Here is a 15077-nt window from a genome sequence, read left to right as displayed (position 1 = left end):
TAGGCAGAGTTCCTCTGTCCAGTGTCTGTGTTCTTTTGCCCATCTAAATATTTTATTTTTATTGGCCAGTCTGAGATATGTAATTTTCTTTGCAACTCTGCCTAGAAGGCACATTCATGAGATCCCTTTACTGATAAAACCAGGAAGAAAGTACCTCAGCTCTTGTGTGGTGTCTGGTAAGAAAGCCTTTGGCTTTGAAGAGTAAGGAAGTTGAATACAGAATACATGACTAAGGTAGAATTCACATGCACACACTTCAAAGCGTTCCAGGGCTCTACAGTGCTACCATTTTGGGGGCATATTCATCTAAATATGTTGCTGTGCTACCTGGAATTATAATTTGGGAGCACAAGTGCCCCTACATTTTTTAAATAATAATCACCAAGGTAATAATGATTGTAATTTATTCGCTGTCCCGCAGCCTCAGTAGTATCCAAACAGAAAGAAAGGAAAAAGGAGAGCCTCTTCAGGACATGAGCTCCAAAGTAGCTAGGATTCATATAGGGCCAATTTTAAAAAATATTTTTTTCTGGTGCTCCTAACCAATTTTGTAATTGGTGCAATTATTATTATTAAAAGGAGAAATCTGTAATTACTACATACATTTTTGACTTATAAATGAATAATATAAACCCATTGATTCCTGAAGAGTATAACTTATAAATGTCCCATGGACTTAGTACCCCATCAGAAGCAAATATATCAAAGATTGTTTTTCCAATGTTTGTAAACAAAATAAATGTAAACAAACACTGTAGGGCCTCAAAACATGGCTATAACTATAACTTTGATATCATGATGGTCAGTCCCTGCATCCATAGCTCTGTCTATGAATTTGAGTTTGGTTACATTTCTCAAGCCCCATCCCTCCGCTTTTTACTGAAACAGATGATCCTTTGTTATCAATTTCAACAGCAGATTGCTGCTTTACTACCTCAGATGTTTCAATCTGGTTCTAAATTCATTTGTGTGCTCTTAGATTTTTCAATCTGGTTCTAAATTCATTTGTGTGCTCTTAGATTTTTCAATCTGGTTTCTAAATTCATTTGTGTTGCTTAGATTTTTCAATTCTGGTTCTAATTCATTTTGTTCATGTTTTTAGATTTTTCAATCTGGTTCTAAATTTCATCTTGTGTCTCTTAGATTTTCATCTGTTCTAAATTCATTTGTTGTTGTCTTCAGAATTTTTCATATGATTCTAAATTCATTTGTTGCTCTGTAAGATTTTTCAATCGTGGTTCTTAATTTTTGTGTGCTCTTAGATTTTTCAATTTGGTTCAATTCATTGGTGTGCTCTTAAATTTTTCAATCTGGGTTCTAATTCATTTGTGTGTCTTAATTTTTCAATCTGGTTCTAAATTCATATTGTCGTGGTCTTAGATTTTTCACATCTGGTTCTAAATTCATTTTGTGCTCTTAGATTTTTCAATTGATTTCTAAACTTAAATTTGTGTGCTCTTGAGATTTTTCAATCTGGTGTTCAAATTCATTTGTGGCTCTTAGATTTTCAATCTGTTTAAAGTTAATTTGTGGTGCTCTAATTTTCAATCTCGGTTCTAAATTCATTTGTGTTGTCTTAGATTTTTCATCTGGTTCTAAATCATGTTGTGTGCTCTTAGATTTCTCTTCAATCTGGTTCTTAAATTCATTTGTGTGGGCTCGTTAGATTTTTTACAAATTTGGATTTAAATTAATTTTGTGTCTCTAGATTTTTCAATCGGTTTCTAAATTCAATTGCTGTATGTTTTTTAGATTTTTCAATCTGAGTTATCTAAATCATTTGTGTGCTCTTACGATTTATTCAATCTGTTTAACATTCATTTGTGTGTTGTAGATTTTCAATCTGTCTAAATTCATTTGTGTGCTCTTAGATTGTCAATCTGGTTCTTAAATTCATTTGTGTGCTCTTAGATTTTTCAATTTCAGGAGCAATTGTGCTTCACTTGTAAAACATGTCCCTGTAGAGCTCTTGCATTTGCACAATACACGCACACGCACGCCGCACGCACAGCACACCGCACACACACACACACACACACACACACACACACACACACACACACACACACACGTTAATCTTCTCAATCTCTGATCTCAGCAGTTTGTTCTTGAGGGCCTCCTCAGTTTCCAGGCCCTGAGCATCCTGTCTCATCAGGGAGCACACAAAGACACACACATACAGAGTAATGAATGATACATACACACACCCCAGCCTGCAGCACTCTACATGTAGTATGTACCACATTCAAACTACATGAGTCTTTAGGTTAGTTGATAAGCGAACACAGGAGGAGAATATGACTAATGGTGTTACAGTTGCGAGCGGCAGGTAGCCTAGTGGTTAGAGCATTGGACCAGTAACCAAAAGGTTGCTGGATCGGTTCCCCAAGCTGACAATGTAAAAATCTGTCGTTCTGCCCGTGAACACGGCAGTTAACCCACTGTTCCCTGGTAGGCCGTCATTGTAAATAAGAATTTGTTCTTAACTGACTTGCCTAGTTAAATAAAGGTTCCATTCCTTCTCCTCTCAAATAGATCTGTGGGTTTCTAATAGGGCTTAGCATCCAATCCCACACACGTCTGTCCTGTGAAGGCTTAGTGATGTATTACCGGCCTGTAAGACACCGTCCATCATTTCCATCCATTCATATCATCACTCTGAGTAGAGTAGACCCACTGGATTGTAGCCTCAGAATCAAACTAACCAGGACCTCTCCCTTCAGTAGTAAAATAGATCATTTCCTTTCCCTTTTTTATTTAGCCTTAATTTGGGAACAAATGACATTATTTCCCATAGCCCCGAGGGCAGCCGGGATTCTCAATAGAAGAAGAAGCTCCCTGCACAGTGGATAAAGATACAAATGACTTAAAAACAACTCTCGTGTCACTGCTTCTCTCTGTGGAGAGGAGACAGGAAGGGATGGCTAGAGTTGAACCTCAGCTAAACGCTGCTCCCCGGTGGTAGCTTTCTGAACTGGTCCTAAAGAACAAAATAATTAAATCATGACATGGATAATTGCAAGTGGGATGAGTTGATGTGAGAACAGTTAACGTGGTTTGTGTTAATGATAAGAGCAGTGGTGGAAAAAGTACTTAATTGTCAAACTGGAGTAAAAGTAAAGATGCCTTAATAGAAAATGACTCAAGTAAAAGTGAAAGTCACCCAGTGAGTACTTGAGTAAAAGTCTAAAAGTATTTGGTTTTAAATATATTTAAGTATCAAAAGTAAATGGAATTGCTAAAATGTACTTAAGAATCAAAAGTAAAAGTATAAATAATTTTTAAATCCTATAAAGCAAACCAGACGGCACAATTTTCTTGTATTTTTTGTTGACAGATACACTCCAACACTCAGACATAATTTACAAACCAAGCCTTTGTGTTTAATGAGTCTGCCAGATCAGAGGCAGTAGGCATGACCAGGGATGTTCTCTTGATAAGTGTGTGAATTGGACCATTTTCCTGTCAAAATGTAATGAGTACTTTTGGGTGTCAGGGAAAATGTATGGAGTAAAAAGTACATTATTGTCTTTAGGATGGTAGTAAAGTAAAAATAGGCAAAAATATAAATAGTAAAGTAAAGTACAGATACCCCCAAAAAACGCTTCAAGTGGTGCTTTAAATGATTTTTACTTAAGTACCACACACCACTGGATAAGAGGGTGAGATGGGGTGATTATTGCAGGTGGAGGTGGAGGTGGTGGGACGGTGCGCTGTGGGATGAATGAGGGTTATGTCAGGGAAAGTTAGCAGAGGTTTACTGTGTGTGGGTATGTATTAGCTAGCGAGTAGGTGGAGGTGGTGTGAGGGTGACAACTACGATGAAGGTTACGTTAGAGAAGGGTAGAAGAGGCGGGGTGTGTGTGGGCATGTATTAACCAAAGAGAGAGGGATGGGACTGGGAGTAGTGTCACCTCCTGCAGTTTGTCAGACATGTTCCCACACTGTTCTGGTCGTCTCGCTGACACGCTCTGTCGCTCCGAACTCATCTCCCTCTCAATCTCCTGCAGACACTTCTCCACATGAGGCGACACCTGGGGGGGGAGAAAGTCACTGTAGGTTACAGCACAAAGCTTTCATCTTCAGAGTGCAGCTGCTAAGGTTAGAACTGGAATGTGGAAGTAAAGTATTTAAAGTGATGTAAATAACTCACTGAGTCCTGTCTCTGAAGTCGACAGGTGCTTTGAGTGATTCTCCATGACTCAGACCTTAGAAAGAGAAAAGTAGAAATGAATGAATGAATGAATACACACACAACATATTTGCACATAGTCTACCTGTTCCTCCTGAGGATCTCTGTCCATGTTATCTCCCAGTCTCAGCTGGTCACTGCGCAGGTCTCTGAATGACTGGTGCAGGACGTGGACCTGAGAAGGAGGTGAGGGGCACAGGGAGTACAATCACTACTTGAAACATCAACAAGGACTGAATAACGCTGTTATTACACATGCATAACTGTTTTAAACTGTCACTGTGAAAATGGACCCAAAGGGCCCTCTACTGGTTATAGTCTCTAACTGCACTACAATTATTGAACATTTTAGAGATAGCATAGCTTTGACAGGTCTTACATCCTCGTCTGGCAGGCTGGGGTCTCTGAAGCGGACTGTAGCCGATCGAGCCCTCCTCCTATCTCCTCCTCCAGCAGACCCAGAGCTCCCACAGACCTTCAGGAGAGACGTGGGGTCGAAGCGCTGGCCCTCTACACAAACCTACACAGATATGTAATAAACTAACTGTTTTATAACTGTAGCCCACCACCATCTCTTGACCATCTGACAGAGGAGCAAGGTGTACGGGTACAGTTGCTTATAGTGTTGGACAACTGACTAGATGCTTTTTATAGAGGAGATCAAGTTTATAACTTCCCTGCCTGGACTGATAAGACAGTGGATTGAGCAGTCAGATGGAACAGAGTAAATAGGCATTTTAACATCATAGATTTAGCTGGTGGTAACTTGTGGAATAGACAAGACCAGCAGGAGTGCGCTTTTAACCAATCAACATTCAGGATTAGACCCACCCGTTGTATAAAGCTTCATAGACATTATACATTGTATAGGACAGACATGATTGTTCTCACCTGACCCATAACCAGCCTCCAGGTCGCTGGTGTGCAGGCTGGAGGCGACACGGGCTCCTGAGGACCTACGCAGCCTCTGCCTCCTCCAGATTCTCCTCTTAGCCGAGAGGGAGAGAGACGGAGAGGGAAGATGAGCTAGAAATGGATCTAATTGACTCAACAACCAAAAACACATATCTAAGTTTAGCTTTTCTTAATGAACCAGAATATCTCTAGTTATTTATTCTTTTTTTCTCAAAGTTAGCTGGCTAACTCATTGATTCTGCTTTGTAGTATACCCCTCTGGGAAGAGAATACTAGCCTGCCTGTAGTGCTTCCCAGCGGGTTCATTTTCTCTGAGATGCCTGCAGCATCAGGACCTGTGCTCACAGTTTGAGGTTTGCATCCTGTCCCCATGACCGTGATCTTGATTTTAGCTCGAAACAGAGGCATGCATTGAAGAAGAATTATGCAGTTATCTCTTTTTTATGTTCTATACTCAAACAATTCCTCTCTGGTATGTCAACTTGAACTGGCCGCCAAGAACAGGAAAATAAATTACCGCCGTGTTAATGACGTTGGGAGTTGTAGTTCTTAAACTCACAGCAGTGATGGAATTATTTGAGAATAAAATGCTTGAGCACTACATTTTCCAAAACTTACTTCGGGGACATGTATTTTGCGCCACTGGGACTACTCTTTCGATTAGAGCGCAGGCGTCAAACTCATTCCACAGAGGGCAGAGTGTCTGCGGGTTTTTCGCTCTTCCCTTGCACTTTATTGATGAATTAAGGTCACTAATTAGTAAGGACCTCCCCACACCTTGTTTTCTAGGGCTTAATTGAAAGGAAAAAACCTGCAGAGGCCCTCGTTGGAATGAGTTTGACACCTCTGGATTACAGCCAAACTGTCTATGGGGTTACTGATAATAAAGAATATAAGAAATACAATTTTGACTTTGTTTACTTTATGTAGGGTATTAGGGCTGGTATCTATAGCCTAAAAAATGATTATACCTTGACAATATACTAGTTTAATTGAATAATAATACTGATTAGCAACACAATTCACTGTTAAGCCTACATTTTAAATCGATTAATGATTTTAACGTTATGTTTTTATTTAGCTTTATGATGTTAGGAAGTTGGATTTATACGATACATTCCCATAAACGAGTTAAAGAAAATCCAAAATCTTTAATTCTCCTGCCTGACACAAGAGTGCCTCAGAAGTCCATCGGGAAACTGTACTCCTGAAGCAAGACCACCTCCACCCCCCAGAGTATCCCCAAGCATCTCCTCTCACCGCGCTCTCAAACCGTCAGTATAACCGCGCTAGGACGAGTTCATGTGCTGAAGTTTATGACATAAACAAAGTAGCGGGTTTCAACTTCAATTTGCCACGGGCGTCCGGTGAGAAGGAAGCGGTCAGAATCTCAGAGTTATCAATAGGCGCATCATTGGGAATACTTAAAAAAAAAAAGAGATGACTGAAAACGACCGACACAGCTTGCAGGTGATAACATGTGTGCTGTTTACCCTCGTCACGTTACCGATCGAAACCTTGGTTGACTTCGACTCTTGCCCCACTGTTTGTGATTGCTCAGAACGGAAGACCTACACGATCTCCTGCTTTGACATTGATGTCATTCCCACATTTCCTGCAAGCACAGATACACTGTAAGTATCTGTTTACTTTAATGTCCCTTTGTTGTATGGATTGATTAATGTGTGTGTGCACGCGTGCGTGCCTGTGATGATTTTTTCTTTCTATAGGCATTCATTTAGTCGATTGTGATGGCTCTTGTAGGCTATGGGTGATGCAAAGAAAACTCCTTGGAACATTTCTCTGTAATGAGTTGATCCTGTAACGAATCTTGTCTGAGTGAGCCAAGGGCCTCTTTTCTGCCTGTTTATCAGACACTCTTGGTTCTTGGAGCTTTGAGTGTGTGTGTTTTGATGGAACATTATGAAAATGTACGCAGATGCTCTGCAAAATGACTAAAATGTAAATATGCCTACATACATGATGATGAGAACAGGAAAGGCTATGAAAATTACAGTGTAAAACGTTTGGAAACAGAGGCATCCATTGAAGAAAAATTATGAAGTTATCTCTTTTTTTATGTTCTTTACTCAAACAATTCTACAAATGCATATAGACAAAACTAAGACATCGTTAATTAACAATTTTAGGCTAAATATTGCAAGTGCACAAATCAGTTTCTCTGAATAAGCATTATAAAATGGTATTGTTTGTCATCAGAGCAAACATCTCCTTAATGCTGTGATACTGAAAGTCTGTCAGAGAGAGAGAGAGAGAGAGAGAGAGAGAGAGAGAGAGAGAGAGAGAGAGAGAGAGAGAGAGAGAGAGAGAGAGAGAGAGAGAGACTTTGCTCTCTGGGTAAAGAGTCAGGATTTGGAGATCTCTGGCTCTGGGCCCCGTGTTTAAATGGCACCCTATTTCCTATAGTGTGTTACTGTTGACCGTATGGATTTCTGCCAAAAGTAGGGGACTGGACTTATATCAGGAACAGGGTGCATTTCAGACACAACCCTGGTCCTGACCCAGGTGAGAACCAAAGGGCGAACAGCAAGAATGTCCAATTCTCATATTTGAGTAAAAGTAAAGATACCTTAATAGAAAATGACTCAACTAAAAGTTCAAGTTACCCAGTAAAACACTACTTTAGTAAAAGTCAAAAATATTTTCAAATTCCTTATATTAAGCAAACCAGAAAACACGATTATTTTTTATTTTTTTCATTTGCGCATAGTCAGGGGCACACTCCAACATTAAGACATAATTTAGAAACGAAGCATGTGTGTTTAGATCAGAGGCAGTAGGGATGACCAAGGATGTTCTCTTGATAAGTGAGTGAATTGGACCATTTTCCTGTCCTGCTAAGCATTCAAAATTGAATGAGTACTTTTGGGTGTCAGGGAAAATGTATGCAGTAAAAAGTACATTATTTTCATTAGGAATGTAGTGAAGTAAAAGTTGTACAAAATATTATTAGTAGTACTTTAAAGTATTTTTACTTAAGTACTTTACACCACTGTAAAAGTACCATTGTCTGGAGATTCACTTACAAGCAGCAGATGTCACAACACTGAGTAGGAGGACTCTGGTAGGCTTACAGAAATAGAAATCAACATAGTTTTTTCGGTTGCGAAGGACCTATTTCAATATGCTCCATTACATGAGGAGTATGTAAGTACACATGATGTCCGATGATGTCAGGGTTGCCAACAAAGGACCCTGAGAATTAAGGGGGAATGGGATTTCTTGTGATTTATTTTTTATTTAACCTTTATTTAACTATGCAAATCAGTTAAGAACAAATTCTTATTTACAATGACAGCCTAGGAACAGTGGGTTAACTGCCTTGTTCAAGGGCAGAACGACAGATTTTCACCTTGTCGGCTCGGGGATTCGATCTAGCAACATGTCAGGTAATGGCCCAATGCTCTAACCACTAAGCTACCTGCAGCCCCAAAATGATGGAGAGACTGCCATCAGGTTCTGAGAGTGATGGATGTTTCAAGACATCCACAATAGGACCCAGATGGTTTCCTGGTTATAATGAAGAAAAATAGAAAATTATGTCACGTGATCAGGTTAAATTCATCATAAATTGCTGCTGCATTCTGTACTCTCTTGGCCAATAGGGACTGGGGCATCTGTGTATGGGCACGGGTAATCTGTGTATGGGCACGAGTAGGCTTCAGAGAGGGCATGGTGGGTCTACAGCCCTCCTCCGGCTGTAGAGGTCTAACACGTGTGATAATGCACGATCTCCTTCTGTTTGTTCAACCTACTGGGAACATTCCATTACCCACCCTACAACCGGACCTCCCCCCTCCCTCATCCACCGTCTCTTCTCCCAGGACACCCATCACATGGAATTAGTCCCCAATCAGTGCCCCAATTCATCTGCCCAGACGCATCCGCGATGCCACCGCATTCTTCATCCTTACATAGTTTGCCCAGCGCCCACCAGGAAACAAAAGAAAAGGAAAAATATCTCCCCAAAATATCTCAAGTCTAAAACAACCCAGCTCGAAATAGCCAACTGGCATCCTGTATTTTAGGGATGTTCTGATAGTTGAGGTGTGAAGGTGTTGTACTGTACTGACTGGGGAACAACAGTGGAGCTGAACACAGATAACCTGAGCCTAGGGCCAAGGTCCCTGTCTCTTTGTGTTAACACAGTGGCTAGATATCTCTCTGTGTATGTGTGTGTGTGTGTGTGTGTGTGTGTGTGTGTGTGTGTGTGTGTGTGTGTGGTGTGTGTGTGTGTGTGTGTGTGTGTTGTGTGTGTTGTGTGTGTGTGTGTGTGGTGGTGTGTGTGTGTTGTGTTGTGTTGTGTGTGGTGTGTGTGTGTGTGTGTGTGTGTGTGTTTCACAAGCAGACTACCATAGTCCCTGTGCCCAAGAAGTCCAAGGTAACCTTTCTAAATGACACTCACATCTATATCTTTGAAGGGCCGGTCATGCCTCACATCAACACCATTATTCCAGAAACCCGAGACCCACTCCAATTTGCATACCGCCCCAACAGATCCACAGATGGCGCAATCTCTATTGTACTCTACACTACCCTTTCCTACCTGGAGAAGAGGAATACCTATGTGAGAATGCTGTTCATTGACTACTGCTCAGCATTCAACACAATAGTGCCCTCAAAGCTCATCACTAAGCTAAGGACCCTGGGACTGAACACCCTCTGCAGCTGGACTTCCTGACGGGCAGCCCCCAGGTGGTGAGGGTAGGCAACAACACATCCGACAAGTTGACTCTCAACACGGTGCCCCTCAGGGGTGCGTGTTTAGTCCCCTACTGTACTCCCTGTTCACCCACGACTGTGTGGGCAAAGGAGCTGATCGTAGAATACAGGAAACGGAAGGCTGAGTACACCCCCATCTACATCGACAGGGCTGTAGTAGAGCGGGTCGACAGCTTCAACTTCCTCTGTGTCCACATCACTAAGAATCTATCATGGTGTAAACATACCGACACAGTCGTGAAGAAGGCACGACAACACCTCTTCCCCCTCAGAAGGCTGAAAAGATTCAGCACGGGTCCTCACATCCTCAAAAGGTTCTACAGATGCACCATTAAGAGCATCCTGACTGGTTGCATCACCGCCTGGTATGGGAACTGCTCGGCATCCGACCGCAAGGCGCTACAGAGGGTAGTGCATACGACACAGTACATCACTGGAGCCGAGCTCCCTGCCATCCAGGACCTCAGAGAAAGGCCCTAAAAATTGTCTAAGACTCCAGCTACCCAAGTCATAGACTCTTCTCTCTGCTAGCGCAAGGCAAGTCTGGATCTACAGGACCCGGAACTGCTTCCACCCCCAAGCCATAACAATTCTAAATAGTTAGTCTGGGTAGCTATTTGGTTAATTATTGAACTATCTGCATTGAATCTTTTTGAACTAACTTTTTTTGTCTCATCACATACGCTGCTGCTAGTGTTTACTATCTATCACTCTATTCCTAGTTTTTTGTACGTATCTACACTACCGGTCAAACGTTTTACAACACCTACTCATTCAAGGGTTTTTGCAGCAATTCGACCATGAAGGCCTGATTCACACAGTCTCCTCTGAACAGTTGATATTGAGATGTGTCTGTTACTTGAACTATGTGAAGCATTTATTTGGGCTGCAATTTCTGAGGCTGGTAACTATACCTCTGCAGCAGAGGTAACTCTGGGTCTTCCATTACTGTAGCGGTCCTCATGAGAGCCAGTTTCATCATAGTACTCGATGGTTTTTGCGACTGCACTTGAAGAAACGTTCAAAGTTCTTGACATTTTCTGTGTTGACTGACCTTTAGTCTTAAATTAATGATGGACTGTCATTTCTCTTTGCTTATTTGAGCTGTTCTTGCCATAATATGGACTTGATCTTTTACCAAATAGGGCTATCTTCTGTATCCCCCCTGCCTTGTCACAACACAACTGAATGGCTCAAATGCATTAAGAAGGAAATCAATTCCACAAATTAACTTTTATGAAAGCACACCTATTAACTGAAATGCTTTCCAGGTGACTACCTCATGAAGCTGGTTGAGAAAATGCCAAGAGTGTGCAAAGCTGTCATCAAGGGTGACACGTTGAAGAATGTCAAATATAAAATATATTTTGATTTGTTTAACCTTTTTTTGGTTACTACATGATTCCATATGTGTTATTTCATAGTTTTGATGTCTTCACTATTATTCTACAATGTAGAAAATAGTAAAAATGAAGAAAAACCCTTGAATGAGAAGGTGTTCTAAAACTTCTGACCGACAGTGCACCTCAATTACATCGTACCTCTGCACATCGAGTCGGTACTAGTAACCTGTGTATATAGCCAAGTTACTAATTTTGTATTATTATTATGTGTTTTACTTTTCTATTATTTCTCAATTGTCTTTCTCTCTGTATTGTTGGGAAGGGCCTGTAAGTAGGCATTTCACTATTAGTCTACACCTGCTGTTTAACAAGCATTTGACAAATAACATTTTATTTGAATGATTTGTTCTCTCTCTATCTCTCTCTCTCTCTCTGTCTCTCTCGCTCTGTCTCTATTTCTCTCTCTCTCTCTCTCTCTCGTCTCTCTCTCTCTCTCTTCTCTCCTTCTCTCTCTCTCTCTCTCTTCTCTCTCTCTCTCTGTCTCTCTCTGCCCGTCTCTCTCCTCTCTTCGTCTCTCTCTCTCTTGTCTCTCTCTCTCTCTCTCTCTTTCTCTCTCTCTCTCTCTTTCTCTCTCTCTTGCTTACATACACAAGGTTGACATATCATGTTCCGCCCTGACCATAGTTTGTTTTGTATGTTCTATGTTTTGTTTGGTCAGGGTGTGACATGAGTGGCATCTCTATGTTTGTTTGTCCTATTTCTATGTGTTTGGCCTGATATGGTTCTCAATCGGAGCAGGTGTTTGTCGTTGTCTCTGATGGGAGCCATATTTAGGTAGCCTGTTTTGTATTGTGGGTTGTGGTATTGTTCCTGTTACTGTGTTTCTGTGTTCACGTTAACGGACTGTTTTCGTCGTCCGTCGTCGTCGTCGTTTGTTTGTTGTTTTTTTTGTTTTGTTTTGTTTTGTTCAAGTATTCTATTAAAATGAATAACTACACCACGCTGCATTCTTGGTCCTCCTCTCTTTATCCCAACGACGAACGTGACATATCAGCCTCAGTGTGTAAGGAAAATAGATATGGCAATTTAATTTCTTGTAGTGCGTACCGTATCTTTGTGAGTGGATGTGTAGATGGGTTGCCAGAGTGGTTGTGTGTGTGTGTGTGTTGTGTGTGCGGTAATGGCCCAACAGCGTGATTGGTGTATGGTGATATAGTCTTGTTCTGTGTCCCTCTGTTGGAATTCATCAAAGACTGCCACGTACTACTCTACCACTGACCAATCACCTGACTAACTGCCAAGCTCTCCAGCCTCTGTATTAGCAGTGGTGTTAATAAGTAAAAAAATACTTTAAAGTAATACTTTAAGTAGTTTTTTGGGGGTATCTGTAACTTTACTTTACTATTTATATTTTTTACTTTACTTTTACTTCATTACAATCCAAAAAGAAAATAATGTAATTTTTACTCCATACCATTTTCCTGACACCCAAAAGTGCTCGTACATTTTCAATGCTTAGCAGGACAGGAAAATTCACACACTTATCAAGACAACATGCCTGGTCATCCCTACTGCCTCTGATCTGGCGGACCATCAAAACACAAAAACGTCCTTTGTAAATTCATGTTTGAGTTGTTGACATGTGTCCCTGGCTATCTCCTGAATTCAAAAAACAAGAAAATGTGTGCAGCCTGGTTTGCTTATATAAGGAATTTGAAATGATTTATACTTTTTAATTTTACTATAGATACTCAAGTACATTTTTGCAATGACATTTACTTTTGATACTTAAGTATATTTTAAAACCAAATACTTTTAGTTCCTTCAAATCGGAGAAATGCAGGTTTTCGAGCAGACACAGTGAAGCAGCTCCATGGAGGATGCTGCTCCTTTACTGAGTCAAAGTCTAAAGTGGGATCTCTCCCTTTTCATTGGCTGAAACGTACATAGGTCCAACAGCTATCTCAACTACCTCTACTACGATTAACTATTGTCCCCCCCCCCCCACCCCCCCCCAGCAAACAACAAAAAACACGTATGGATTGATATTCATAACAATATCACCAGTGGTGATTTCTAGTAATAAACCATTATAACTCAAGCGTTTTTATGTTCCCGCTAGCCCCCAGGCCGTAGACGTACGTTAGCAGGGCCAGACCTTATTTGGTTTGGCTCAGGGCTGAGAGGTTAAGTCCAGGTCCACTCCTACACACTCAGAACCGGCGTTTTCCCTTCATGTTCCTATGACAGGGTTTACACCATACACTTCAAAGAGTTATTTCATCCAGACAGCAATGCACTGCATGGAGAGAGAACCTAGTTACCAGAAATATATCCACCTATCAATGTTGGGTCAGAGCTGACCTGGCCGACGCTGTAAGTTGAGGATTTTGTTCGATTCGATAGCTAATGTGTAATACCAAATTACCAACAATTGTGAAAGCAATGGATAGGCTGTTGAGTGCCTCATACCCTCACTTGCCCTCTCTTTGTCTCCAGTCCATCTCTACAGCTCTCCTTTTTATAGCTTTTTTTGGAAGGGGGGGCTAACTCAATATAATAACTAAAACCAAATCCAAACTGTGACAACTGATAATGTACCTACATTCATACTGTTTATTGACTGTGTCCAGCTCGCTAACAATCACGTTTATTGACTGTGTCCAGTTCGCTAACAATCACCGAAATGAAAGCTAGATTATTTGTTACTTTTAATTCTTACTTTGTTAGGTATTTTTCTTAACTGCGTTGTTGGTTAAGGGCTTGTAAGTAAGCATTTCACTGAAAGGTCTACATCTGTTGTACTCGGCACATGTGACAAATAACATTTTGATTTGATTTAGACAGTCAGGGAACATTGAAAATTCCCCAAACTATTGATAGGGGACTATTATTAGCACATTTTCTCGATGAAGATTGATTTCTGCCTCCGGGGCAAAATTAGTTTGACACCCCTGTCCTCAGTGATTCTGGGTCTGCTTTTCAACTCCTAGAGGAATCCATGTCCTCAGTGATTCTGGGTCTGTTTTCCAACTCCTAGAGGAATCCATGTCCTCAGTGATTCTGGGTCTGCTTTCCAACTCCTAGAGGAATCCATGTCCTCAGTGATTCTGGGTGTGCTTTTCAACTCCTAGAGGAATCCATGTCTTCAGTGATTCTGGGTCTGCTTTTCAACTCCTAGAGGAATCCATGTCTTCAGTGATTCTGGGTCTGTTTTCAACTCTAAGATTTGCAGCATGCACAGTTGACGGTGGATGAGTGTCTCCACGGCAGGCATGTAACCCCTGCACACTGACTGAACTAAACCAGCACAAGGAGACCTCAAGATCTCAACATTACATCCAGGGATTTGGATAAATTAGTACAGAATGCATAACTGTCCGAAATGGGTATATATCTTATCAGTTGTTACAGATATGATAGAGACTCTGGAGGAGGAAGGTACAATGCTTTTCTTATGAATGGAGTTCAAACAACTACATGTTGATCTGTACACTTTACATAAATCAGTAAACTGTACATAAATCAGTAAATTGTACATAAATCTGTAAACTTTATGTTGATCTGTAAACGTAATCCTCTATCTTCTCTTCCAGATGGCTTCTGGAGACGCGTCTGAAATCAGTGCCAGGAGATGTCTTCTCCAACCTGGTAAACATATCAAGGATGTGAGTGAATCACAATCAGCACGATCACATTCACCAGCTTCTCGTTAAAGTCCTGAAGCTTTGCATTTAAATTCCCGTGAATAACACAATCATCAGGATGATACACTTGTTTCTCACTGTTATTCCCAACCTTTGCTCTCTCTCCCCCCTCTCTCTTCTCCTCTTCTCTTCTCTCTCCCCCTCTCTCCTCTCTCCCCCCTCTTCTCTCCCCCCTCT

General features: G+C 41.0%; 1 protein-coding gene across 1 annotated transcript in view; it reads left to right on the top strand.

Annotated features, from left to right (window-relative positions):
• Positions 1–6400: 6400 nt before the first annotated feature.
• LOC112071556 (thyrotropin receptor-like) overlaps positions 6401–15077 on the top strand; it is a 48023-nt gene continuing 39346 nt past the window's right edge. Inside the window, 2 exon segments of the mRNA XM_024139003.2 lie at positions 6401–6741; positions 14790–14861. Coding sequence (XP_023994771.1) covers positions 6548–6741; positions 14790–14861 — 266 coding nt within the window. The 5' untranslated portion in view covers positions 6401–6547.

This window comes from Salvelinus sp. IW2-2015, unplaced genomic scaffold, assembly GCF_002910315.2.
Source record: "Salvelinus sp. IW2-2015 unplaced genomic scaffold, ASM291031v2 Un_scaffold1641, whole genome shotgun sequence".
In the NCBI taxonomy this organism is placed as follows: Eukaryota; Metazoa; Chordata; class Actinopteri; order Salmoniformes; family Salmonidae; genus Salvelinus; species Salvelinus sp. IW2-2015.
Note: the sequence above shows the minus strand (reverse complement) of the source record. Positions and strands in the feature narration are given on the sequence as shown.